At 45.3% G+C, this 24,609-nt stretch overlaps 2 protein-coding genes across 7 annotated transcripts in view; both read left to right on the top strand.

The window, feature by feature from the left end:
* The window catches only part of LOC115107654 (ubiquitin-conjugating enzyme E2 J1-like), a 38,873-nt gene extending 36,572 nt beyond the window's left edge, over positions 1-2,301 (top strand). For 5 of the 6 annotated variants that reach the window (XM_029631138.1, XM_029631134.1, XM_029631140.1 and 2 more), the window contains one exon: positions 786-2,301. In XM_029631138.1, the coding sequence (XP_029486998.1) occupies positions 786-1,070 (285 nt within the window). In that variant the 3' untranslated portion in view covers positions 1,071-2,301. The remainder of the gene's footprint in view (positions 1-785) is intronic. The other variant, XM_065008706.1, reaches the window with a different exon arrangement.
* A 440-nt stretch (positions 2,302-2,741) lies between these two features.
* Positions 2,742-24,609, top strand: part of LOC115107653 (gamma-aminobutyric acid receptor subunit rho-2-like) — a 44,365-nt gene continuing 22,497 nt past the window's right edge. Inside the window, exons 1-2 of the mRNA XM_029631133.2 lie at positions 2,742-3,125; positions 4,607-4,716. Of these exons, the coding sequence (XP_029486993.1) occupies positions 3,004-3,125; positions 4,607-4,716 (232 nt within the window). The 5' untranslated portion in view covers positions 2,742-3,003. The remainder of the gene's footprint in view (positions 3,126-4,606; positions 4,717-24,609) is intronic.

The raw sequence follows: 24,609 nt of genomic DNA, 5'->3' as shown, positions 1-24,609 counted from the left end.
CTCTTCCATAAAGGCCAGATTTGTGCAATATACGACTGATTGTTGTCCTATGGACAGAGTCTCCCACCTCAGCTGTAGATCTCTGCAGTTCATCCAGAGTGATCATGGGCCTCTTGGCTGCATCTCTGATCAGTCTTCTCCTTGTATGAGCTGAAAGTTTAGAGGGACGGCCAGGTCTTGGTAGATTTGCAGTGGTCTGATACTCCTTCCATTTCAATATTATCGCTTGCACAGTGCTCCTTGGGATGTTTAAAGTTTGGGAAATCTTTTTGTATCCAAATCCGGCTTTAAACTTCTTCACAACAGTATCTCGGACCTGCCTGGTGTGTTCCTTGTTCTTCATGATGCTCTCTGCGCTTTTAACGGACCTCTGAGACAGTGCAGGTGCATTTATACGGAGACTTGATTTCACACAGGTGGATTGTATTTATCATCATTAGTCATTTAGGTCAACATTGGAACATTCAGAGATCCTCACTGAACTTCTGGAGAGTTTGCTGCACTGAAAGTAAAGGGGCTGAATAATTTTGCACGCCCAATTTCTCAGTTTTTGATTTGTTAAAAAAGTTTGAAATATCCAATAAATGTCGTTCCACTTCATGATTGTGTCCCACTTGTTGTTGATTCTTCACAAAAAAATACAGTTTTATATCTTTGTTTGAAGCCTGAAATGTGGCAAAAGGTCGCAAAGTTCAAGGGGGCCGAATACTTTCGCAAGGCACTGTATTCGTACTGTGTATGTTGGACCACAGTCTGATCCTGTGTATGCTATGCTGTGCTCCCAGCAGGCTGAGGCGGCTCCAGCTGCCAGTGAGGACGAGCCATGTCCCACAGCCCCAAGCAGCCGTTCTCTCAGCCCCCGACAGCGCCGGGCCCAGCAGCACCAGAGAGAGCCCCCCAGCAGGCCCACCTTCCCTGCCTTCCCCCACACCGCCACCCCCCACCCCCCCCAGGACGCCAGCCACACAGGCTCTGTGGTGCTCATCATGGTGCTCGCCCTGCTCCTGGCTGCCCTCATCTTCCGCAGGATCTACCTGACCAACGAGTACAAGTTTGACTACGAGCTGTGATGAAACTGACCTGAACTTCCCCAGACCACCACACCATGACACCCTAGCTGGCAACAAACTGACTATCTCTTTACATTGCCAGCCTAGAGCCCTGGAAAACCTTCTGTTCATAGAGGGTTAGGCATAGCCTTGGTGACTGTTTCTCCCACTAAGTAAAGAGGGCTTGCTTTACAATGAGGGTAGCCTGCATTCCTGTGTAGGATGTGGTCCACCTCTAAGGTGTCTTTTATTACTTTGAATTGACTCTAAACTGTACCACATTTTAAAGATAGGTCCAAACCTTTATAGAACACACACTTTGGGCTGTATTCACAAAATGTAGGAGTGCTGATCTAGGATCAGGTCCCCCATGTCCATATAATACAATTCATTATGATCTAAAATAAAAATAGATCCGTACTCCTGAGGTGCTTTATGAATACGGCCTGTATCTCTACTTTTAATTTTGTCAGGCAACTGTTTATCATGGACTGCTGCTTGCTCTCATTTAAACAAGTTAATGCTGTATCATATGACTTGTAAACAATGAAGACTATTACATTGATTTGTTTGTCTCAAATAATTAATTGTGCACAGGGAATCAATATGCATAATAAATTGTATACAGATAAGATGCTAATTATTTCTGCTCAAATGTTACGCCATTGACATTTCCATTGGTTAGCCAATTCTCCGGTGGTGTCTACTTTAGCGGCAGCAGATACAGTGCAGCCAACTATACACATACGTCTGTCAATCTTAGCCTGAGTGTCAGTTTGTTTCTGCTCTCTTGACAATTTCATGCTGTTCATACCTGGCGTTATCACTGATTGGGTCCAAAGATAGTGAGACAGGGATGAGGCAATAAACCATTGTCAACACAAGCGCTTCAGAAAGGGAGATTATACAAGAAAGAGGCTGTATGACTTTAGGCCTACCTTTTTGAAGTCCTCACAAGAAATGGATTGGGGACTAATGCAAAGCAATTTAAATATTGTGGTTACATTGTACTTCAAGTAAAATAAAATGTCCAGAGTAAGTCCTCTCTCTAAGTTGTGTTCTCATGATATTTGAGCCATGTATAACAGCTTTGTTCATGTGAATACTGAATCCATTGCAGACAACTTAATGTCTTAAGATTGCATTCACACATCTATCCATCGTTTGACTGTGTTTGAATGCTACATATGAACATTGTATCAGAAAATAAATGCCTTGAATAAAAAAATGAATGTTCATGTGTCACAGTTAACAGATTCTGTAATGTTATTTATTTATTTTCTAGATCCTGGTGGATGACAAAGTAACACTTAGTTATCCATCGCCACACAGATCACCATTAAGTGATCTGAAGATTTTAGAACACATTTGATATGTGCATACAAAAGGGTCAGGTTACACCATCCAGTATGTGTTCTCTCAAATCTGTATTCTTAGGATATGCACTTGCTGTTGATATGAGACTTGATTCCAAGGCCTTTTACATTATCAGTATATGCAAAGAGCTTCTCCAGTTGTTGCAGAGACATTAATTAAGCACAGGATCTATATATATATATATATACACTTTTTGGTTTTCGAAAGTGCCCAGAAAGCTGTGCGAATTCGGAGTAAGTTACGTCACTTGATCGAGGATGCCCTGGAATGTGGTCATGTCATTATACTGTAGCTAAAACAGGGCTGCTGCTGAAGCTGCGCGCGCGGTGCCTTGGTTTGGAGTGCGTTGAAACCAACCGCTGTGGACCAATCAGGGAGCAATAAGCGGGACAAGCCGCTTGGAGTCGTAAACATATCTGTCGTTGTTACTTAATCAACCGACACACTGCCTCACTACAATGCATGTTACCACACATGTTCTGCTTTAGATCAGAATACGCTACAATGCTCAAACCATTGCGTTCGTCGATTAAAGGGATTTCTTCACTCACTCGACGACTTTTGAGTTTCACACATAATGCCTTATTATATTAAGTTCCTGTTTTTAATTTTTTGCTTGATACTTATCGGGGAATGCCGAAAGCACAAAAGTCGGAAAAGAAGGTGGTCCGGGGCGGTAGAATCTCACAAGCATGGCGCGTAAGTACCTGGATCCTTACCCTTTTTGACAGTTCATCCAAATAGGAGAAAATGGGCGTGTTACATTCGCCACATGTTACTTTCTTCCCATCTCCCCATTATGTTCTTGTTTCATTTGCACGTTCACTCTTTAATTTGCAATTTAAAGCAACTGGGGGTCATCATGACATGACCCTCTTTCTTTGGTTAAATTCTGCACTTGTAGACGGACCCTTGCGTTCCGTTTGATTTGAATATTTATTCGATTCAATTTGTCACGTTCCAATCATTGATGGCTCGTGTCAGTAATGCAAAACCAGTTATAGTCGTTGACACTGAGACTATGTAAATATTAGCCTAGGGGTGGTTTGGGCTCGATGGGGATTGCGCAACGGGTAAACCATGCCGGTGCGTAAAGATGATCCAGCGCGTAGTGCGCATTGATGGGAAGGATGTAATGGGTGGACCCTGTCTACGCATAGATGTCATGAATCATCCCTATCTGCAAGTTTCATCATCCATACAATTAATTTGAACCTTGCATCATTATTCTGCATCATACTTCACGGTCGGTTGGGCTGTGCTCTGCTTCAGATGACCCATGATGTGTTCTGTCATTATTAATAATCTTATCTGTGAAATGAGAGGCGATCCACATGTGAGGCTGTTTAATGACACAACGCTGTCAAGTTCACTTGAAATACAGTAAGGGCAGAACATGTTAATGTAATCTGCAAGATTTAACAGTCCCGTGGTGACAACGGATGAACTGGGTTCTCCAGCCGGTTCTCAGGCTCCCTCGGTGTATTACAAGTAGCCCACCAATGTCTGTTATTCTTGCATATTGAGTTATAACATGATACATTTTTGTCCATTACAAAGTATAGGATTACAATTCCGAATCGACCCCTAACATGAACCGTGCGTTTCACTATTAATTGGTCAAAATCACAATCACACCAAGCGTGCCTGCCGGTGCCTGGATACACTTTGCAAACGCTATCCTGGTAAAAGTGGTTGTGTGGTGGTTTAATTAGCCAGCCCCCACGCGTTCAATAATTGTCGTTGAAACTGGCATAGGCGCGCGTAAACGCGTAAATTAAGTCGTTTGGGGGTCTATTTGGAACAGAGTTTGCCCTGTCTTCACTGAGCTTTATATCCAAGGAACATAATAAATACAGAGTATGGGAACAAACTTCAACCCATGTTATCCTCAACTAACAAACATACCACAAAGGGGTTAGATAAGACCACCTTGACAGCAAAGCATAGTAGGTTTCTCTTGATTATTTGAGGGCATGCACTACACACACACACAAACACTTATGTTGTAAAGTCTGTGTTCTTACTCCTAATCGTTCTGTGCCTTTCATAATCTCACTGTTGTGGTTTGAGGGTCATTTTAAAGGTGGTTGTATGCTTCTCTGTAAGGAGTAAATGGAAACTTTACACTGTTATCTGCCAATCTTTTCAGAAGTATTGATTGCTGTTTTCTTTTGTAGTCCACTGACTGGAAAAAAGATAGTTGATAACACCAAATCTCACAAGGTGAAGACAGACCACCTGCTGCGAGTTGATGACCATGATTTTACCATGAGACCAGCCTTTGCAGGTAAGGACATAGGTCTAAACTAATTGGCTGATGTTACTAAAGTAGACTTCAGTGCCCTCTAGAGCAGGTTTGGGCAACTGGCGGCCCGTCTGCGCCCCCTCTTTTGTAGGATCAACCTCGCAAGGTGGAACTGGGGGGGGGACAATACAATTTCGCTTAAGGCCTCCAAAAGGCTAGGGCAGACTCTGACTGCATGCGTGGTTAGAGATGTGGGTACGCAGACCCGCGAGCCACTCTGGCCCCTCATGATGAGTTCAGATTTTTTGTGGCCCCCACCCCCAACAAAGTCGCCCATCCCAGCTCTAGAGGTATTAGGCCTGGAGAAGGGGCACTGATATCACTGTTCAAATCCGGGGTGCAAAACTGTTCCTCCAGGGCCACAGCAGTGTTTCCATGTTTGTTCTCCTTGGGCAATCAGATGTTTCTAGTCTCTCTGAACAATCAATTAGTGGCATTAATGAATCAATTAACTGCCAGGATCAGCTAGCAAGGAATGTTCCTACTGGATAAAAACTGGTTGAATCAACATTGTTTCCACATAATTTCAACCACAAAACATCTAATGATGTTGAATAAACGTGGGAAAGTGATTGGATGAGCAGAAAGTCATCAACAGGACATTGTCTTTTTTTTCACTTTGTGAACTTTTAATATAAATCCAAAGACATGGTAACATTTTTTGTTGATTTCACATTGAGTCACGTTAGTTGACATCTTAAAACAAATATAAATCAAAACTAGACTTTGAACTGATGTGCCCAAAGCTGGAAGCTACCAGTATGGACATTGTTTTGCGAACAGTAATTAACAGTTTCAACATTTCTGCATGCGTGTCGCATTATTCAAGTGTGTTAACTTCTGTTCAGCAGGAGTGGGGAGAAGCTCAGACTCCAAGTGCAGGCTAGCAATGAATAAGTGGAGCATGGAGCAGGCACAGGATTGATCCGTGAGACACATTTGACAGAAGTACCGAAAGTAACAAAAATTCTAGTACTGAACCATTTTTCATGTTCTAGTATCGAACAAGTACAGAAGTTTCAGTTTACCATGCACCAGTTTAGTTCTGAAGGATGTCAAACAAAGAAAATGACATCAATGTTCATTAGTAGTCTTTTCATATCAATAACAGGACCCCAGTGTCTGGTCTGGAGCGTGAAGTCAATCACAAGCTCTGCTGGGTGACTACTGCGTAGCAACCTAGCTGTGCCAAAAGCCCTGGTCTGCCCTAGAAAGCCTATTTAAATTGCAATAGCCAGAACGGCCAAACCAAAATAATGTAGTCTCCTGTTTTGGGCTTGACAATTGGGTCATTATGATCAAGTTCGATCCCCACTGTGAATTATTTTTCAAGTTTTCTATGAATCGAGATATTTAATTAAATTGTGACCCATTCTGACTACTACATTTATCCTCACACCGGACCACATGCTGACACAGACCAATCACGGGCCGGCAGGCTACGAGGAGACTCTGGAGACTCTTTCAGGCAGGATGAAAATGGCTACATCGAATATGATCCGATACTAGTTACAGCCATTTTCACCACAGATAGAACAGTAGGTTAGTTAAAAAAAGGTATTGCTTTCACCATGATCTTTAGCGATTTTGTTTGGTGCCATTCAGCCCCATTCAGCAATGTGGCGTGCTTCAAATTCAAATATTTCCGGGTCCTACATCATTTGAAAAAATCTATCTGTGAGTGGGACACACAGCCTTGTGTCCTGGAAGAGAGCGCTTTGGGAGATTCTGAAAGTCTGTCTCATACAAACATTTTGAAAGGCTGACTCGTGTAAGCATCTCGTGTAAGCACCGTCTGTAAAAACGCTATTCATTTGGGTGGGTGATGTGTAGTGGTAGCTGTGTTTTCTTCCCTAGCTTCAAAAGGAAGCGGCCGTACAGTGTTGCTAATGAAAGCCTCTTACACTACTGCTTCCCACTCGTTGGAGGAATGTTATCTGACAGTGTGACGCTGTGACATGCCAGCAGGGGGTTTCTCTCCACACTGGGGTGGAGAAATCCCACTGTGAAGGAGCAACTGCATTGTCCCATTGCTCATAATAAACAGCTTTGTGTGACATTGTTATCACAAAGAACAGGCATTTTCACAGAGAGAAAAGTTAATTGTTTGGTTAGAATTAGGACTGTGCAAATGGAGTTTCTGTGGATGTTTTTTCAGAGACAATGAGTGTGTGAGATTTTACATTATGCATACAGTGCTCTGCAGGTGGGAAGGCCTTTATGGGGATAAGCCTTCAAATATCCCCAGCATAAAGGTTAGAGCCGTTCCCATGTGTTTCAGGTTAAGACTGTAGGGAAGCACCCTGCTGCTCAATAACCATTTAAACTTTTATAAATAGCAGACAAAAGAAGATTAACTTTTATATCCATGCAAGTTGTCTGCATAAAATTACCAGGAATATTCAATTTTGCAGATCGTTGGAAGTTTCTGGTTGGTTTCTGGTTTAGAATCCACCATCTAAACAATGTTAGGATATTGAGACAAAGATTTTTCTGTTGTAGTGAATCTCATATTTGTCATACAGTACATTTTTTATTTATTTTTATTTCACCTTTATTTAACCAGGTAGGCAAGTTGAGAACAAGTTCTCATTTACAATTGCGACCTGGCCAAGATAAAGCAAAGCAGTTCGACAGATACAACGACACAGAGTTACACATGGAGTAAAACAAACATACAGTCAATAATACAGTATAAACAAGTCTATATACGATGTGAGCAAATGAGGTGAGAAGGGAGGTAAAGGCAAAAAGGCCATGGTGGCAAAGTAAATACAATATAGCAAGTAAAACACTGGAATGGTAGTTTTGCAATGGAAGAATGTGCAAAGTAGAAATAAAAATAATGGGGTTCAAAGGAGTAAAATAAATAAATTAATTAAATACAGTTGGGAAAGAGGTAGTTGTTTGGGCTAAATTATAGGTTGGGCTATGTACAGGTGCAGTAATCTGTGAGCTGCTCTGACAGTTGGTGCTTAAAGCTAGTGAGGGAGATAAGTGTTGCCAGTTTCAGAGATTTTTGTAGTTCGTTCCAGTCATTGGCAGCAGAGAACTGGAAGGAGAGGCGGCCAAAGAAAGAATTGGTTTTGGGGGTGACTAGAGAGATATACCTGCTGGAGCGTGTGCTACAGGTGGGAGATGCTATGGTGACCAGCGAGCTGAGATAAGGGGGGACTTTACCTAGCAGGGTCTTGTAGATGACATGGAGCCAGTGGGTTTGGCGACGAGTATGAAGCGAGGGCCAGCCAACGAGAGCGTACAGGTCGCAATGGTGGGTAGTATATGGGGCTTTGGTGACAAAACGGATTGCACTGTGATAGACTGCATCCAATTTGTTGAGTAGGGTATTGGAGGCTATTTTGTAAATGACATCGCCAAAGTCGAGGATTGGTAGGATGGTCAGTTTTACAAGGGTATGTTTGGCAGCATGAGTGAAGGATGCTTTGTTGCGAAATAGGAAGCCAATTCTAGATTTAACTTTGGATTGGAGATGTTTGATATGGGTCTGGAAGGAGAGTTTACAGTCTAACCAGACACCTAAGTATTTGTAGTTGTCCACGTAATCTAAGTCAGAGCCGTCCAGAGTAGTGATGTTGGACAGGCGGGTAGGTGCAGGTAGCGATCGGTTGAAGAGCATGCATTTAGTTTTACTTGTATTTAAGTGCAATTGGAGGCCACGGAAGGAGAGTTGTATGGCATTGAAGCTTGCCTGGAGGGTTGTTAACACAGTGTCCAAAGAAGGGCCAGAAGTATACAGAATGGTGTCGTCTGCGTAGAGGTGGATCAGAGACTCACCAGCAGCAAGAGCGATCTCATTGATGTATACAGAGAAGAGAGTCGGTCCAAGAATTTAACCCTGTGGCACCCCCATAGAGACTGCCAGAGGTCCGGACAGCAGACCCTCCGATTTGACACACTGAACTCTATCAGAGAAGTAGTTGGTGAACCAGGCGAGGCAATCATTTGAGAAACCAAGGCTGTCGAGTCTGCCGATGAGGATGTGGTGATTGACAGAGTCGAAAGCCTTGGCCAGATCAATGAATACGGCTGCACAGTAATGTTTCTTATCGATGGCGGTTAAGATATCATTTAGGACCTTGAGCGTGGCTGAGGTGCACCCATGACCAGCTCTGAAACCAGATTGCATAGCAGAGACGGTATGGTGAGATTCGAAATGGTCGGTAATCTGTTTGTTGACTTGGCTTTCGAAGACCTTAGAAAGGCATGGTAGGATAGATATAGGTCTGTAGCAGTTTGGGTCAAGAGTGTCCCCCCCTTTGAAGAGGGGGATGACCGCAGCTGCTTTCCAATCTTTGGGAATCTCAGACGACACGAAAGAGAGGTTGAACAGGCTAGTAATAGGGGTGGCAACAATTTCGGCAGATAATTTTAGAAAGAAAGGGTCCAGATTGTCTAGCCCGGCTGATTTGTAGGGGTCCAGATTTTGCAGCTCTTTCAGAACATCAGCTGAACGGATTTGGGAGAAGGAGAAATGGGGAAGGCTTGGGCGAGTTGCTGTTGGGGGTGCAGTGCTGTTGACCGGGGTAGGAGTAGCCAGGTGGAAAGCATGGCCAGCCGTAGAAAAATGCTTATTGAAATTCTCAATTATGGTGGATATCAGTGGTGACAGTGTTTCCTATCTTCAGTGCAGTGGGCAGCTGGGAGGAGGTGTTCTTATTCTCCATGGACTTTACAGTGTCCCAGAACTTTTTTGAGTTAGTGTTGCAGGAAGCAAATTTCTGCTTGAAAAAGCTAGCCTTGGCTTTTCTAACTGCCTGTGTATAACGGTTTCTAGCTTCCCTGAACAGCTGCATATCACGGGGGCTGTTCGATGCTAATGCAGAACGCCATAGGATGTTTTTGTGTTGGTTAAGGGCAGTCAGGTCTGGGGAGAACCAAGGGCTATATCTGTTCCTGGTTCTACATTTCTGGAATGGGGCATGTTTATTTAAGATGGTTAGGAAGGCATTTAAAAAAAATATCCAGGCATCCTCTACTGACAGGATGAGATCAATATCCTTCCAGGATACCCCAGCCAGGTCGATTAGAAAGGCCTGCTCGCTGAAGTGTTTCAGGGAGCGTTTTACAGTGATGAGTGGAGGTCGTTTGACCGCTGACCCATTACGGATGCAGGCAATGAGGCAGTGATCGCTGAGATCTTGGTTGAAGACAGCAGAGGTGTATTTAGAGGGCAAGTTGGTTAGGATGATATCTATGAGGGTACCCGTGTTTAAGGCTTTGGGGAGGTACCTGGTAGGTTCATTGATAATTTGTGTGAGATTGAGGGCATCAAGTTTAGATTGTAGGATGGCTGGGGTGTTAAGCATGTTCCAGTTTAGGTCGCCTAGCAGCACGAGCTCTGAAGATAGATGGGGGGCAATCAGTTCACATATGGTGTCCAGAGCACAGCTGGGGGCAGAGGGTGGTCTATAGCAGGCGGCAACGGTGAGAGACTTATTTTTAGAGAGGTGGATTTTTAAAAGTAGAAGTTCAAATTGTTTGGGTACAGACCTGGATAGTAGGACAGAACTCTGCAGGCTATCTTTGCAGTAGATTGCAACACCGCCCCCTTTTGCAGTTCTATCTTGTCTGAAAATGTTGTAGTTTGGAATTAAAATTTCAGAATTTTTGGTGGTCTTCCTAAGCCAGGATTCAGACACAGCTAGAACATCCGGGTTGGCAGAGTGTGCTAAAGCAGTGAATAGAACAAACTTAGGGAGGAGGCTTCTAATGTTAACATGAAACCAAGGCTATTACGGTTACAGAAGTCGTCAAAAGAGAGCGCCTGGGGAATAGGAGTGGAGCTAGGCACTGCAGGGCCTGGATTCACCTCTACATCGCCAGAGTCATCAAGTTCCACTTTGCTGTTTTCACCTATAAACGGAAGTATTTAATAAATAAAAATAATAATAATCTTCCACTGGGTATAAAACCCACCTGAGAAGTATAGAGACCTTTCATGGCTTAATCACATTTGCATTACACAGATTAATCAAATTTGCATTATGGTTTTTGCATCCCCCCCATTTCATTCCTATGATTTCGAAGAACATCCGCCAAAGCCATCCCATCAATCGGATTTCTTTCAGGAGTGAGCAGCAGTGTCTAATGCATGGGCTTAGGTTAGTGATCTGGCCAGTGATAACCAATAGTAGATTTAGAGTTGCTAATCCATGCAAAGGGGAGCACTCCAGTGTTATTAGGTGAAATAGATATGGGCTATTTTTCATTCAGCATACTGTATATGTCTCTTCTAGACATTATATGACCGCCACATGCAACACTTGAATTTCTATCTATTTAAATCAGACATCTAATCCAGTGGAGGCTGCTGAGGGGAGAACAGCTCATAATAATAACTGGAACTGAGAAAATGGAATGGCATCAAACACCTGGAAGCCATGTATAATGCATTTGATACCATTCCACAAATTCCGCTCCAGTCCTTACCACAAGGACGCTCTCCTCAAATAAGGTGCCATCAACCTCCTGTGATCTGATCTGTGATACTTGAAATACAGTGCCTTCGGAAAGTATTCTGACCCCTTGACTTTTTCCACATTTTGTTAAGTTAGAGCTTTATATAAAAATGTATTAAATATATAGATTACAAAACCATCTACACACAATACCCCATAATGACAAAGCGAAAATAGTTGATTTTTATTTTTTGCAAATGTATTACAAATAAAAAACAGATACCTTATTTACTTAAGTATTCAGACCCTTTGCTATGAGACTCTAAATTGAGCTCAGGTGTATCCTGTTTCCTTTTATCATCCTTGACATGTTTCTACAACTTGGAGTCCACCTGTGGTAAATTAAATTGACATGATTTGGAAAGGCACACACCTGTCTATATAAGGTCCCACAGTTGGCAGTGCATGTCAGAGCAAAAACCAAGCCATGAGGTCGAAGGAATTCAAATCAAATTGTATGTCACATGCGCCGAATACAACAGGTGTAGTAGATCTTACCATGAAATGCTTACTTACAAGCCCTTAACCAACAACGCAGTTTTAAGAAAATACAACAAAAAAGTAAGACATAAGACTAACAAATAATTAAACAGCAGCAGTAGATAACAATAGCGGGGCTATAAAGAGGGGGTACCAGTACAGAGTCAATGTCAGGGGGTACCGGTACAGAGTCTATATAGAGGGGGTACCAGTACAGAGTCAATGTCAGGGGGTACCGGTACAGAGTCTATATAGAGGGGGTACCAGTACAGAGTCAATGTCAGGGGGTACCGGTACAGAGTCTATATAGAGGGGGTACCAGTACAGAGTCAATGTGGAGGCTATATACAGGGGGTACCAGTACAGAGTCAATGTGGAGGCTATATACAGGGGGTACCAGTACAGAGTCAATGTGGAGGCTATATACAGGGGGTACCAGTACAGAGTCAATGTGGAGGCTATATACAGGGGGTACCTGTACAGAGTCAATGTGGAGGCTATATACAGGGGGTACCGGTACAGAGTCAATGTGGAGGCTATATACAGGGGGTACCTGTACAGAGTCAATGTGGAGGCTATATACAGGGGGTACCGGTACAGAGTCAATGTGGAGGCTATATACAGGGGGTACCGGTACAGAGTCAATGTGGAGGCTATATACAGGGGGTACCAGTACAGAGTCAATGTGGAGGCTATATACAGGGGTACCAGTACAGAGTCAATGTGGAGGCTATATACAGGGGGTACCTGTACAGAGTCAATGTGGAGGCTATATACAGGGGGTACCGGTACAGAGTCAATGTGGAGGCTATATACAGGGGGTACCGGTACAGAGTCAATGTGGAGGCTATATACAGGGGTACCTGTACAGAGTCAATGTGGAGGCTATATACAGGGGTACCTGTACAGAGTCAATGTGGAGGCTATATACAGGGGTACCGGTACAGAGTCAATGTGGAGGCTATATACAGGGGGTACCGGTACAGAGTCAATGTGGAGGCTATATACAGGGGGTACCAGTACAGAGTCAATGTGGAGGCTATATACAGGGGGTACCAGTACAGAGTCAATGTCAGGGGGTACCGGTACAGAGTCTATATACAGGGGGTACTGGTACAGAGTCTATATACAGGGGGTACTGGTACAGAGTCTATATACAGGGGGTACCGGTACAGAGTCTATATACAGGGGGTACCAGTACAGAGTCAATGTCAGGGGGTACCGGTACAGAGTCTATATACAGGGGGTACTGGTACAGAGTCTATATACAGGGGGTACCAGTACAGAGTCTATATACAGGGGGTACCGGTACAGAGTCTATATACAGGGGGTACCAGTACAGAGTCAATGTCAGGGGGTACCGGTACAGAGTCTATATACAGGGGGTACCGGTACAGAGTCAATGTGGAGGCTATATACAGGGGGTACCAGTACAGAGTCAATGTCAGGGGGTACCGGTACAGAGTCTATATACAGGGGGTACTGGTACAGAGTCTATATACAGGGGGTACTGGTACAGAGTCTATATACAGGGGGTACCGGTACAGAGTCTATATACAGGGGGTACCAGTACAGAGTCAATGTCAGGGGTACCGGTACAGAGTCTATATACAGGGGGTACTGGTACAGAGTCTATATACAGGGGGTACCAGTACAGAGTCTATATACAGGGGGTACCGGTACAGAGTCTATATACAGGGGGTACCAGTACAGAGTCAATGTCAGGGGGTACCGGTACAGAGTCTATATACAGGGGGTACCGGTACAGAGTCAATGTGGAGGCTATATACAGGGGGTACCGGTACAGAGTCTATATACAGGGGGTACTGGTACAGAGTCTATATACAGGGGGTACCAGTACAGAGTCAATGTCAGGGGGTACCGGTACAGAGTCTATATACAGGGGGTACTGGTACAGAGTCTATATACAGGGGGTACCAGTACAGAGTCAATGTGGAGGCTATATACAGGGGGTACCAGTACAGAGGCTATATACAGGGGGTACCAGTACAGAGGCTATATACAGGGGGTACCAGTACAGAGGCTATATACAGGGGGTACCAGTACAGAGTCAATGTCAGGGGGTACCAGTACAGAGTCAATGTGGAGGCTATATACAGGGGGTACCAGTAGAGAGGCTATATACAGGGGGTACCAGTACAGAGGCTATATACAGGGGGTACCAGTACAGAGGCTATATACAGGGGGTACCAGTACAGAGGCTATATACAGGGGGTACCAGTACAGAGTCAATGTCAGGGGGTACCAGTACAGAGTCAATGTGGAGGCTATATACAGGGGGTACCAGTACAGAGTCAATGTGGAGGCTATATACAGGGGGTACCAGTACAGAGTCAATGTGGAGGCTATATACAGGGGGTACCAGTACAGAGTCAATGTGGAGGCTATATACAGGGGGTACCGGTACAGAGTCAATATACAGGGGGTACCGGTACAGAGTCAATGTGGAGGCTATATACAGGGGGTACCAGTACAGAGTCAATGTCAGGGGGTACCAGTACAGAGTCAATGTCAGGGGGTACCAGTACAGAGTCAATGTCAGGGGGTACCGGTACAGAGTCAATGTCAGGGGGTACCGGTACAGAGTCAATGTGGAGGCTATATACAGGGGGTACCAGTACAGAGTCAATGTCAGGGGGTACCGGTACAGAGTCAATGTCAGGGGGTACCGGTACAGAGTCAATGTGGAGGCTATATACAGGGGGTACCAGTACAGAGTCAATGTCAGGGGGTACCGGTACAGAGTCAATGTGGAGGCTATATACAGGGGGTACCAGTACAGAGTCAATGTCAGGGGGTACCGGTACAGAGTCAATGTGGAGGCTATATACAGGGGGTACCGGTACAGAGTCAATGTGGAGGCTATATACAGGGGGTACCAGTACAGAGTCAATGTCAGGGGGTACCGGTACAGAGTCAATGTGGAGGCTATATACAGGGGGTACCGGTACAGAGTCAATGTGGAGGCTATATACAGGGGGTACCGGTACAGAGTCAATGTGGAGGCTATATACAGGGGGTACCGGTACAGAGTCAATGTGGAGGCTATATACAGGGGGTACCGGTACAGAGTCAATGTGGAGGCTATATACAGGGGGTACCGGTACAGAGTCAATGTGGAGGCTTTATACAGGGGGTACCAGTACAGAGTCAATGTGGAGGCTATATACAGGGGGTACCGGTACAGAGTCAATGTGGAGGCTATATACAGGGGGTACCAGTACAGAGTCAATGTCAGGGGGTACCAGTACAGAGTCAATGTGCAGGCTATATACAGGGGTACCAGTACAGAGTCAATGTGGAGGCTATATACAGGGGGTACCAGTACAGAGTCAATGTGGAGGCTATATACAGGGGTACCAGTACAGAGTCAATGTCAGGGGTACCAGTACAGAGTCAATGTGCAGGCTATATACAGGGGTACCAGTACAGAGTCAATGTGGAGGCTATATACAGGGGGTACCAGTACAGAGTCAATGTGGAGGCTATATACAGGGGGTACCAGTACAGAGTCAATGTGGAGGCTATATACAGGGGTACCAGTACAGAGTCAATGTGGAGGCTATATACAGGGGTACCAGTACAGAGTCAATGTGGAGGCTATATACAGGGGGTACCAGTACAGAGTCAATGTGGAGGCTATATACAGGGGGTACCAGTACAGAGTCAATGTCAGGGGGTACCAGTACAGAGTCAATGTGGAGGCTATATACAGGGGGTACCAGTACAGAGTCAATGTGGAGGCTATATACAGGGGGTACCAGTACAGAGTCAATGTGGAGGCTATATACAGGGGGTACCGGTACAGAGTCAATGTGGAGGCTATATACAGGGGGTACCAGTACAGAGTCAATGTCAGGGGGTACCGGTACAGAGTCAATGTGGAGGCTATATACAGGGGGTACCGGTACAGAGTCAATGTGGAGGCTATATACAGGGGGTACCGGTACAGAGTCAATGTGGAGGCTATATACAGGGGGTACCGGTACAGAGTCAATGTGGAGGCTATATACAGGGGTACCGGTACAGAGTCAATGTGGAGGCTATATACAGGGGTACCGGTACAGAGTCAATGTGGAGGCTTTATACAGGGGGTACCGGTACAGAGTCAATGTGGAGGCTTTATACAGGGGTACCAGTACAGAGTCAATGTGGAGGCTATATACAGGGGGTACCGGTACAGAGTCAATGTGGAGGCTATATACAGGGGGTACCAGTACAGTGGGTACCAGTACCGAGTCAATGTGGAGGCTATATACAGGGGGTACCAGTACAGAGTCAATGTGGAGGCTGTATACAGGAAGTACCAGTACAGAGTCAATGTGGAGGCTATATACAGGGGTACCAGTACAGAGTCAATGTCAGGGGTACCAGTACAGAGTCAATGTGGAGGCTATATACAGGGGTACCAGTACAGAGTCAATGTCAGGGGTACCAGTACAGAGTCAATGTGGAGGCTATATACAGGGGGTACCAGTACAGAGTCAATGTGGAGGCTATATACAGGGGTACCAGTACAGAGTCAATGTGGGGGCCATATACAGGGGTACCAGTACAGAGTCAATGTGGAGGCTATATACAGGGGGTACCAGTACAGAGTCAATGTGGAGGCTATATACAGGGGGTACCAGTACAGAGTCAATGTGGAGGCTATATACAGGGGGTACCAGTACAGAGTCAATGTGGAGGCTATATACAGGGGGTACCAGTACAGAGTCAATATACAGGGGGTACCAGTACAGAGTCAATGTGGAGGCTATATACAGGGGGTACCAGTACAGAGTCAATGTGGAGACTATATACAGGGGGTACCAGTACAGAGTCAATGTGGAGGCTATATACAGGGGGTACCAGTACAGAGTCAATGTGGAGGCTATATACAGGGGGTACCAGTACAGAGTCAATGTCAGGGGGTACCGGTACAGAGTCAATGTGGAGGCTATATACAGGGGTACCAGTACAGAGTCAATGTCAGGGGGTACCGGTACAGAGTCAATGTGGAGGCTATATACAGGGGGTACCAGTACAGAGTCAATATACAGGGGGTACCGGTACAGAGTCACTGTGGAGGCTATATACAGGGGGTACCAGTACAGAGTCAATGTGGAGACTATATACAGGGGGTACCAGTACAGAGTCAATATACAGGGGGTACCGGTACAGAGTCACTGTGGAGGCTATATACAGGGGGTACCAGTACAGAGTCAATGTACAGGGGGTACCAGTACAGAGTCAATGTGGAGGCTATATACAGGGGGTACCAGTACAGAGTCAATGTGGAGGCTATATACAGGGGGTACCAGTACAGAGTCAATGTGGAGGCTATATACAGGGGGTACCAGTACAGAGTCAATGTGGAGGCTATATACAGGGGGTACCGGTACAGAGTCAATGTGGAGGCTATATACAGGGGGTACCGGTACAGAGTCAATGTGGAGGCTATATACAGGGGTACCGGTACAGAGTCAATGTGGAGGCTATATACAGGGGGTACCGGTACAGAGTCAATGTGGAGGCTATATACAGGGGGTACCGGTACAGAGTCAATGTGGAGGCTATATACAGGGGGTACCGGTACAGAGTCAATGTGGAGGCTTTATACAGGGGGTACCGGTACAGAGTCAATGTGGAGGCTTTATACAGGGGGTACCAGTACAGAGTCAATGTGGAGGCTATATACAGGGGGTACCGGTACAGAGTCAATGTGGAGGCTATATACAGGGGGTACCAGTACAGAGTCAATGTCAGGGGGTACCAGTACAGAGTCAATGTGCAGGCTATATACAGGGGGTACCAGTACAGAGTCAATGTGGAGGCTATATACAGGGGGTACCAGTACAGAGTCAATGTGGAGGCTATATACAGGGGGTACCAGTACAGAGTCAATGTCAGGGGGTACCAGTACAGAGTCAATGTGGAGGCTATATACAGGGGGTACCAGTACAGAGTCAATGTCAGGGGGTACCAGTACAGAGTCAATGTGGAGGCTATATACAGGGGGTACCAGTACAGAGTCAATGTGGAGGCTATATACAGGGGGTACCAGTACAGAGTCAATGTGGAGGCTATATACAGGGGGTACCAGTACAGAGTCAATGTGGAGGCTATATACAGGGGTACCAGTACAGAGTCAATGTGGAGGCTATATACAGGGGTACCAGTACAGAGTCAATGTGGAGGCTATATACAGGGGGTACCAGTACAGAGTCAATGTGGAGGCTATATACAGGGGGTACCAGTACAGAGTCAATGTGGAGGCTATATACAGGGGGTACCAGTACAGAGTCAATGTGGAGGCTATATACAGGGGGTACCAGTACAGAGTCAATGTGGAGACTATATACAGGGGTACCAGTACAGAGTCAATGTGGAGGCTATATACAGGGGGTACCAGTACAGAGTCAATGTGGAGGCTATATACAGGGGGTACCAGTACAGAGTCAATGTCAGGGGGTACCGGTACAGAGTCAATGTGGAGGCTATATACAGGGGGTACCAGTACAGAGTCAATGTCAGGGGGTACCGGTACAGAGTCAATGTGGAGGCTATATACAGGGGGTACCAGTACAGAGTCAATGTCAGGGGGTACCGGAACAGAGTCAATGTGGAGGCTATATACAGGGGGTACCAGTACAGAGTCAATGTGGAGACTATATACAGGGGGTACCAGTACAGAGTCAATGTCAGGGGGTACCGGTACAGAGTCAATGTGGAGGCTATATACAGGGGGTACCAGTACAGAGTCAATGTCAGGGGGTACCGGTACAGAGTCAATGTGGAGGCTATATACAGGGGGTACCAGTACAGAGTCAATGTGGAGGCTATATACAGGGGGTACCAGTACAGAGTCAATGTCAGGGGGCTATATACAGGGGGTACCAGTACAGAGTCAATGTGGAGGCTATATACAGGGGGTACCAGTACAGAGTCAATGTGGAGGCTATATACAGGGGGTACCAGTACAGAGTCAATGTGGAGGCTATATACAGGGGGTACCAGTACAGAGTCAATGTGGAGGCTATATACAGGGGGTACCAGTACAGAGTCAATGTCAGGGGGCTATATACAGGGGGTACCAGTACAGAGTCAATGTCAGGGGGTACCGGTACAGAGTCAATGTGGAGGCTATATACAGGGGGTACCAGTACAGAGTCAATGTGGAGGCTATATACAGGGGGTACCAGTACAGAGTCAATGTGAAGGCTATATACAGGGGGTACCAGTACAGAGTCAATGTCAGGGGGCTATATACAGGGGGTACCAGTACAGAGTCAATGTGGAGGCTATATACAGGGGTACCAGTACAGAGTCAATGTGGAGGCTATATACAGGGGTACCAGTACAGAGTCAATGTCAGGGGCTATATACAGGGGGTACCAGTACAGAGTCAATGTGAAGGCTATATACAGGGGGTACCAGTACAGAGTCAATGTCAGGGGGCTATATACAGGGGGTACCAGTACAGAGTCAATGTGGAGGCTATATACAGGGGGTACCAGTACAGAGTCAATGTGGAGGCTATATACAGGGGGTACCAGTACAGAGTCAATGTGGAGGCTATATACAGGGGTACCAGTACAGAGTCAATGTGGAGGCTATATACAGGGGGTACCAGTACAGAGTCAATGTCAGGGGGCTATATACAGGGGGTACCAGTACAGAGTCAATGTCAGGGGGTACCGGTACAGAGTCAATGTGGAGGCTATATACAGGGGGTACCAGTACAGAGTCAATGTGAAGGCTATATACAGGGGGTACCAGTACAGAGTCAATGTGGAGGCTATATACAGGGGGTACCAGTACAGAGTCAATGTGGAGGCTATATACAGGGGGTACCAGTACAGAGTCAATGTCAGGGGGCTATATACAGGGGGTACCAGTACAGAGTCAATGTCAGGGGGTACCGGTACAGAGTCAATGTGGAGGCTATATACAGGGGGTACCAGTACAGAGTCAATGTGGAGGCTATATACAGGGGGTACCAGTACAGAGTCAATGTCAGGGGGCTATATACAGGGGTACCAGTACAGAGTCAATGTGAAGGCTATATACAGGGGTACCAGTACAGAGTCAATGTCAGGGGGCTATATACAGGGGGTACCAGTACAGAGTCAATGTGGAGGCTATATACAGGGGGTACCAGTACAGAGTCAATGTGGAGGCTATATACAGGGGGTACCAGTACAGAGTCAATGTGGAGGCTATATACAGGGGTACCAGTACAGAGTCAATGTGGAGGCTATATACAGGGGTACCAGTACAGAGTCAATGTCAGGGGGCTATATACAGGGGGTACCAGTACAGAGTCAATGTCAGGGGTACCGGTACAGAGTCAATGTGGAGGCTATATACAGGGGGTACCAGTACAGAGTCAATGTGAAGGCTATATACAGGGGGTACCAGTACAGAGTCAATGTCAGGGGGCTATATACAGGGGGTACCAGTACAGAGTCAATGTGGAGGCTATATACAGGGGGTACCAGTACAGAGTCAATGTCAGGGGGCTATATACAGGGGGTACCAGTACAGAGTCAATGTGGAGGCTATATACAGGGGTACCAGTACAGAGTCAATCAGGGGGTCAGGGGGGGGCTATATACAGGGGGTACCAGTACAGAGTCAATGTGGAGGCTATATACAGGGGGTACCAGTACAGAGTCAATGTGGAGGCTATATACAGGGGGTACCAGTACAGAGTCAATGTGGAGGCTATATACAGGGGGTACCAGTACAGAGTCAATGTGGAGGCTATATACAGGGGGTACCAGTACAGAGTCAATGTGGAGGCTATATACAGGGGGTACCAGTACAGAGTCAATGTGGAGGCTATATACAGGGGTACCAGTACAGAGTCAATGTGGAGGCTATATACAGGGGGTACCAGTACAGAGTCAATGTGGAGGCTATATACAGGGGGTACCAGTACAGAGTCAATGTCAGGGGGCACCGGTATTGAGGCAATATGTACATGTAGGTAGAGTTATTGTCCGTAGAGCTCCGAGACGGGATTGTGTCGAGGCACAGATCTGGCGAAGGGTACCAAAAAAATTCTGCAGCATTGAAGGTCCCCAAGAACACAGTGGCCTCCATCATTCTTATATGGAAGTAGTTTGGAACCACCAAGACTCTTTCTAGAGCAGGCTGAGCAATCAGGGGAGAAAGGCCTTGGTCAGGAGGTGACCAAGAACCCGATGATCACTCTGACAGAGCTCCAGAGTTCAGTAAAATGCACATGACAGCCCGCTTGGAGTTTGCCAAAAGGCACCTAAAGGACTCAGACCATGAGAAACAAGATTCTATGGTCTGATGTAACCAAGATTGAACTCTTTGGCCTGAATGCCAAGCGTCACGTCTGGAGGAAACGTGGCCCATCCCTACGGTGAAGCATGGTGGTGTCAGAATCATGCTTTGGGGATTTCTTTCAGCGGCAGGGACTGTGAGACTAGTCAGGGTTGAGGAAAAGATTAACAGAGCAAAGTACAGAGAGATCCTTGATGAAAGCCTGCTCCAGAGCGTTCGGGATCTCAGACTGGGGGCGCAGGTTCACCTTCCAACAGGACAATGACCCTAAGCACACAGCCAAGACAACATAGGCTTCGGGAAAAGTCTCATAATTTTTTTTCTCACCTTTATGCGACAAAACAACAACACAGAGTTACACATAAACAAACGTACAGTCAATAACTGTTATGAGAATTATGTTCTCAATGTTCATAAACCCAATTCAATTGACTACTCAGCCTGAAACCCAGAATTTGTAAGAAACTGGTTGAAATGAATCAGACGGAGGCCCAACTACGATAGTCAGAAAGTTTATTTACGAGAGCGCTGGTTAGTTGTACAAAACCAGTCATTTTATACTGGCTCCTTACGCACATACTCTTGCACACAAACAGAATTCATACGCACATACATTTGCACACAAACAGTAGGTATGCACACACTGTCCTGCTACCCAGCCGACAAAGATTAGGGACCGTGAGAATCACTCCCTGTCCTTTCCCAAATCTCTCAGTGGCCCCTAGCCAAGGTCGGCACCGAATTCTGCTCAGACAGTCTGTTTTTAAGACACTATAAAGACATAAACATTAGCTATATTGTTTTACCCTAATTCTGACTAGAACTACACATTTATTGATTATAATTTTATACATTCTAATCAATTCCATACAATTATATGGTTTCAGGGTGGAATATTCTAATCATTCAATTAACAGATAAATCCCATTAACAATCCACCCTTAATGACTAAATAATACACACTGATACATCAATTGTATACAAGAATAATCCAGACCAATACATTGCTTATCATATCCTGCCATATGTTACACAACCTATTGCAAGCCCCACGGTTTCTCCCCTCTCTGGGTGGGAGACCTCCTTCCCTGTTATCAGATTCACAGTGGTCATAAGTTGTCTGCCACAGTTCCTTGTCTGCTATGATTCAAACACATTTCCATATGTTATACAGTGACAGGGTGGAATACTGTTAAATATTGCCTAAACATTAATTACAAAAACGTACACATCTATTTTTATTAATATTATCAATGTCACTCAAAATCAACCTCACAAAACCAATATATGTATTTTCATTCCTATCCATCAATGACTGTTATAGGCCTACATTAGGTATCCTAACACTTCCTGTTAGGATTTGTATTACAATCATCATTAAAAAAACTTAAAGATCTTAAAGGTCTTAAAGATAAAAAATAGTCTCATCCAACATTGGCTCCTAGTAGTTAAAAGAAATGGAGCCATCTCCTAGGCCTGGAGGCCTGTATTCGCCATCCCACTGGCCGGAGCTCGGAATCGGTCCATACCTCACCATCTGTTGCGCTATTGACCTCACCAGACTCCTGGTAATCAGACCTCTCATACGCGGAATCAAACAACATCCACACAGAACCAAAACACTCATACAGGTGAAAGTTGCCCACAACACAGTGATTATGACATTTTTCCATTTCCCAAACACACTATCAAACCAATTTGTTTGAGCATTATCCACCCCTGAGTTCTCTGCTAATTCATGAGCTAATGTGGTTAATCCTTCTGGAGCTGTGTTATTAAAAAATAAACGTACAGCAATTAACCCCAATCATTCTACATACCTCGCCCTTTTCTGCCAATTAACATATCGAGAGTCAGTCTATTTTACCAGGTCATGAGGGAGGTGGCGGATAATTGGTCAGAGAACCCCTTTACTGCATCCCCAGTATCATTCACAAATCTCTGTTGATTGTAATAGATGTCATTAATCCAATCCACATTTTTATTTATTATCAACCACTAAAAGAACGTAGTGGTAAAGTCTTCACCTATTTGATTCATAGCTTTGTATTAATCTGTAACTTCCCTGAGGATGCCAATAGCATCCATCTAGACAAAGCTACTCAAAGCTGGTCAAAACTCCACCTGTGCTACTTTGGCCTCCTATAACTGGCCTCTGATGACTAACTCGAACTGGTTGGACCAATAACCCCGGGGCGCAAGTGCCTTTACCACCCCTTCTGGTAGTTTCTGTCGTATGCGTCCTTTGCTGGTACGAGCCCATCCTACATCAGTTATAGGTTCTGTGAGGTTAAGAATTGTCTCCTGTACTTCCAAACCTAAGTCAGTCACATTACCGATTACCTTTCAGCCATTAAAATCATCTAAGTTCTCAGTGCCATTCTTGTATCTATAACCCTGGTACTCATCAGGAGTTAAAGTGTACTGAGGTGGGTTGGCCGAGTACTTCAATCTGGCCAACCCAATCCCTGTAAAGTTGTTTTCTTTCCTAGGGAATTGTTTAATGTTTACCTTAAATCCTACATCTTGATCTTCTTTGACTCCTTATTCTGTAAGTCACTCATCAGTGTATTATATAGTTTATCTTTTACTTCTTATCCAGGACAATTGCGTCATATAAATAGTACCGGCAGGTGGTGGATCTGGATGTATCAGACCAGTTACCAAGACTATGATGCAGCTCAGAGCCCCTACTCTTCCCAAAAACCGCCAACCCTTTGCTGCCCTTAGTCGGTCTGCTTGGTACCACCCCATACTCACACTTCTAGGATCACCCACAGTGATGAATGGTCGGGATAGGGAATCTTCGTTTAAGGAGGTAACCCCCGGACCCTGTTGGTACTCGGTTCTTCTCCTAACTCTGTGTGATCAGCAGTGCTTATATGGGTACATACCTTCTGGCAGTGGGTAACGTGGACCCAAGTGACTCTCTCAGCGGTTCTAACGGAAAAGGCGGTGGTTTGACAGAACCTGGTATGGGCCTTCCCAACGCAGCTGCTTCTAGTCTATTCTCCTTAGGGATGAATTCACCCTTGCACTATTGGTTAGAGCCTGTAAGTAAGCATTTAACTTTAAGGTTGTACACCTGTTGTATTCGGAGCACGTGACAAGTAAACATTGATTTGATTTAATATTGGAGTGATAGATGTGCAGATGATGTGCAAGTAGAGATACTGGGGTGCAAAAGAGCAAGAGGGTAAGTAATAATATGGGGATGAGGTAGTTGGGTGTGCTATTTATAGATTGGCTGTGTACAGGTACAGTGTTCGGTAAGCTGCTCTGACAGCTTATGCTTAAAGTTAGAGAGGGAGATATAAGACTCCAGCTTCAGTGATTTTTGCAATTCGTTCCAGTCACTGGTGGCAGAGAACTGGAAGGAAAGGCGGCCAAAGGAAGTGTTGGCTTTGGGGATGACCAGTGCAATATACTTGCTGGAGCGCGTGCTATGGGTGCATGTTGCTACGGTGACCAGTGAGCTGAGATAAGGCGGGAATTTACCTAGCAAAGACTTATATATGGCCTGGAGCCAGTGGGTTTGGCGACGGATATGTAGTAGAGGGCTAGCCAACGAGAGTATACAGGTCGCAGTGGTGTG

Source organism: Oncorhynchus nerka, linkage group LG24 (genome assembly GCF_034236695.1).
Source record: "Oncorhynchus nerka isolate Pitt River linkage group LG24, Oner_Uvic_2.0, whole genome shotgun sequence".
NCBI lineage: Eukaryota > Metazoa > Chordata > Actinopteri > Salmoniformes > Salmonidae > Oncorhynchus > Oncorhynchus nerka.
The sequence above is the reverse complement of the archived record's forward strand: the minus strand, read 5'-3'. Positions and strand labels throughout refer to the sequence as shown.